A 3,784-nucleotide genomic window follows, 5' to 3' on the forward strand; every position below is an offset into this window, starting at 1 on the left:
TTTGTTAATGTACTGTCCATTTTATAGAGATGTACAAAACTTCGAATGTTTACACCTATTTATTGTAAACTTGAGAGGCCTATGTTTTAGTTCATGCAATTTTTTTGTATGCTGACATTTAAGCATTTTAACAATAATGTTAATATGCTGTTCATTTTATAGAGATGTACATATCTCTGAATTGACATCTATTTGTTGTATTCTTCGTACTTTGTACCGGTATGTCTTACCTGTAGTCTCTATTTCAACGGATGTCACCACAGATGGGTCTTCATTAAGATTACACATATCGGTAGAGCAACAGTATCTACATACTGACGGACTTACAGACGGATGACATTGGCCATCATTTTGGTTTTGCTGGGTCTCGCATGAATTGCCCTGTTCACACAATTTTGTCACTCTATGTAAACCATTTTCATCTCGGATAACATTACTGCATACCTTGATTGTCATTAAGTATAGAAATATATACACTTTTCAAAAAGTTCAATATACAACATACTAAACATTTTCAGAAGTATTAAAAATTATATGCATTGCAATTACACATTAATTGTTTTAAATGCACATCAGATGACACTGAAAATGGTCAACATAATTTTATAAACCAGATTTAAGGTTTGGCTACTGAGAGCTTGTATTATTCCAAAGAAAATATTTGACTCTTTAAAATTATTTAAGCTATATGAAACACATAAAACATTAAACATTAAAATATAATAAGTTAATGTGGACAATATACAATATATGCATAGGCTGAATTACTTAAACATGATTTATATAAAAGAAGATAAAACCTCATAAGAGGATTATAGTATATTGTATTTTTTTTTATCATAGCCTATTTATAAATGGTGACCCCTCCAGCGTACAATATTTTAAAAGGTCGGCTGATATTTAGGGGCTCTAAATAAATGAAACAACATTATACTTTAACCAGTGAAGTGTCTTTAGGTCAATGAGGCTATAATATAAATATATAAAGATAAGAAATGAAAAAACATGGAAAAAATATTACATTTTACTATACCCAATTGTCACTGTAACTCCCAATGTTATTTGCCCACCACTAATTTTTATATTTATACTGCAGAATCGAAAAATCAGCACCGCACAGCTAAATGTAAATACGCACACGTATACTAATCATATCACTACAGCAACCAATGACTGCACAACAGTTGGTTTAAAAAAGTAACATTAAAAGACGGCGATTGACTTATAAAGCAATTAGTAGAGCATGCATCGTACACTAAATGGTAAATTATTATACTTAGGTTAGATTTAATGCATTCAAAAGTTTCCTTCGGGCCTTGCAGGCCCTCAGGAAATTTTTTCAAGCATTAAATCTAACCTTTGTATAATAATTTTCCTATAGTGTACTATGCGGAGCTCTACTATTTGCTTATAGCTTATAGGTAATAATAAAATTTCACTGCGCGTATCAAATTCATGCATCCCCCTTGCGTGCGTAATCCTTATGCAAACTGCGTAATTACTAATCAAAATGGCTGGTGTATACGGACGATTTGTTATTTAACATTTATTAGGTATAGTAAAACAAATACAACATGGTTTTATTTTGGTAAAGCAGCGAATTATACTTTCATTGTTGCCTGATTAATATGGATACCTCCCTCCACTTCGCGTCGGGAGGTAGTCGAAATCATCCAACACATCGGGGAGTATAGATTTCACAAATTCACCTCAAACTATGTTGTATTTGTATATATAATAGTATAATACTGTATAGTGTATAATTTCAAGCTTAACTGATATCAATGGACATTCACCACAATAGAATTGACCTTACGTCGCTGGGGCTACTACAAGTTTGTGTTCCTGCAGCGTTACATGCTTCATTATTTCCAGCATCATTACATGTGTAACAAATAAGGCCTAGGAAAATATCAAGAAATTAGTTTTATTATTCATATATACTGTTAAGACATGTTAAACGCAAACATAGCACACATGACGAATTCAAAACAGCCTGGGATTATTATACGGGAGTTTAAAAAAACACACGAAAAAAAAACAAAAGAACTCGAAATAAACTTATTCTATTGGGAAATAGTTTCTCCTCAATAACAAAATATAAGTAAAAATCGAAATTCACAGTTCGTGCTTTTTTTTTTATAAGCTTTCGTATGAAGAAAATAGAAGGCTTTTTTTTAATGATTTTAATTTTAAACCGTTCAATTCTTAAATATTACTTTCCATTATCCAAACCTAAAAGAAACGAATAGAATAAATATATAGTATATGTTGATCAAAACTTACCAATAGTGGAGTGAATTAAATGTACTGCGAGCAATAATAAAAAACAAGTTCCCTTCATCCTGATAACCATAGCCATAAATCACATTTAAATAAGATTTTCGGCGTTGCCTGCTCAGATTGATGCTACCTGTACGATTAAATGAATTTTTTAAATGTTTGAATTTCCACTATTTGAAACTCAAATTTAATATTTTGTCTAGGCCCTGTGGAACAGCTGAAGAAAATGCACACCAGTATCGATATGTAACAGATAAAATATCCTCCCCCTGACCATTACGCGAGGGTTTTTTTATTCGAGATGCTGAGCGAAGTTGAAACGCCATAATTTGAATCGGGTTTTACACTAAGTGCAAAAAGCAGTAACATTAACTTTTACCAAACGCTTGGGTGAGACTTTTTATTCCTTGTTTCGCATACTTATTTTTTTAAAAGATCATCGAATGAGGGCGGAATAAAAATAAAAATAACATTTTGTTTTCTTAATTAGAAAATAGTTTTGCCAAAAACATTAAGACGGAGGGGAAAATAAAAATAAAATTTAATTATTGAATGTAAAATATGATGGTTAAATGCTTCAAATTTATATAATTAGGAAGAAATATCTTATCTTTGGAGATTTAAAGGCAGTGGAGGGCGTAATAAAATAAAGAAAAACTCTTATTTTTTTCTGAAACCCAACTTTTTCGTGGCGCAAGTGCGCTGATTGGCCAAAAATAAAATTTTATTTTTATTTGAAATCATCAATATTTGCAGTTGGCGGGTTCGCTAAACAAGGTATAAAAAGTCAACGCTAGGCCTATATCAAAATGGGTATCTGCTCTTCGACTTGTCAGTGGACCGCATTGCATTTTCCTCAAAGCCCATTAATTATGCATGAATAAAACAATGAAATGCTCAAAACAGTACAATAAATAATTATAGTTAACTTACGGTTTCTTTGATTTTGCTTGTTGATAAGACTAATAAACTGGATAGCCTACTTTTACCACAAAGAAGTAACTTTTTAGCTAGCAATCGTTACGATATGATCCCTGCACTGCTATGTAAATCATGTGATGCGAATACAGGTAGGCCTATATATTACTGAGCTCTGTTGTGTCCGGCGTCGCGCACTCGAATACTCAATTTGCCTAATATGCGAAGGATTTTACAAAACTGTTGCCTTGACGACGACGTCACAACTTGAAGATAATGAGTTTTAAATTATGAGTAATGTCTAAAGTAAAATGAATACAAATATTATAGACCACTGATTTCTCGCCGACGGTTACACAATGATACACGAAATACATTTTTCTTATAATGGTGTAGACAAAAGCTAGGTGTACATGTACATGTTTTACTTTTTTTCTCGTACAAACCTTATTGTTTAAGAGAAATGAGAGGGGTGTTTTTTAGAGGTTGTAGGCATTCTACTCTAATTAGGCCCATGTACTTAAAAGCATGTATTATTGTAAATGCAAAGGTATAAGACTGTCTCTTATACACATCTAGATGT

General features: G+C 32.0%; 1 protein-coding gene across 1 annotated transcript in view; it reads right to left on the reverse strand.

The window, feature by feature from the left end:
- LOC117110106 overlaps nucleotides 1-3,388 on the reverse strand; it is an 8,922-nt gene extending 5,534 nt beyond the window's left edge. Inside the window, exons 1-4 of the mRNA XM_033252707.1 lie at nucleotides 3,217-3,388; nucleotides 2,287-2,413; nucleotides 1,817-1,902; nucleotides 231-444 (exon numbers count right to left, since the gene is read on the reverse strand). Of these exons, the coding sequence (XP_033108598.1) occupies nucleotides 231-444; nucleotides 1,817-1,902; nucleotides 2,287-2,362 (376 nt within the window). The 5' untranslated portion in view covers nucleotides 2,363-2,413; nucleotides 3,217-3,388. The remainder of the gene's footprint in view (nucleotides 1-230; nucleotides 445-1,816; nucleotides 1,903-2,286; nucleotides 2,414-3,216) is intronic.
- Nucleotides 3,389-3,784: the final 396 nt, after the last annotated feature.

This window comes from Anneissia japonica, unplaced genomic scaffold (genome assembly GCF_011630105.1).
Source record: "Anneissia japonica isolate Jap-2015-1 unplaced genomic scaffold, ASM1163010v1 scaffold287580_len341680_cov180, whole genome shotgun sequence".
NCBI lineage: Eukaryota > Metazoa > Echinodermata > Crinoidea > Comatulida > Comatulidae > Anneissia > Anneissia japonica.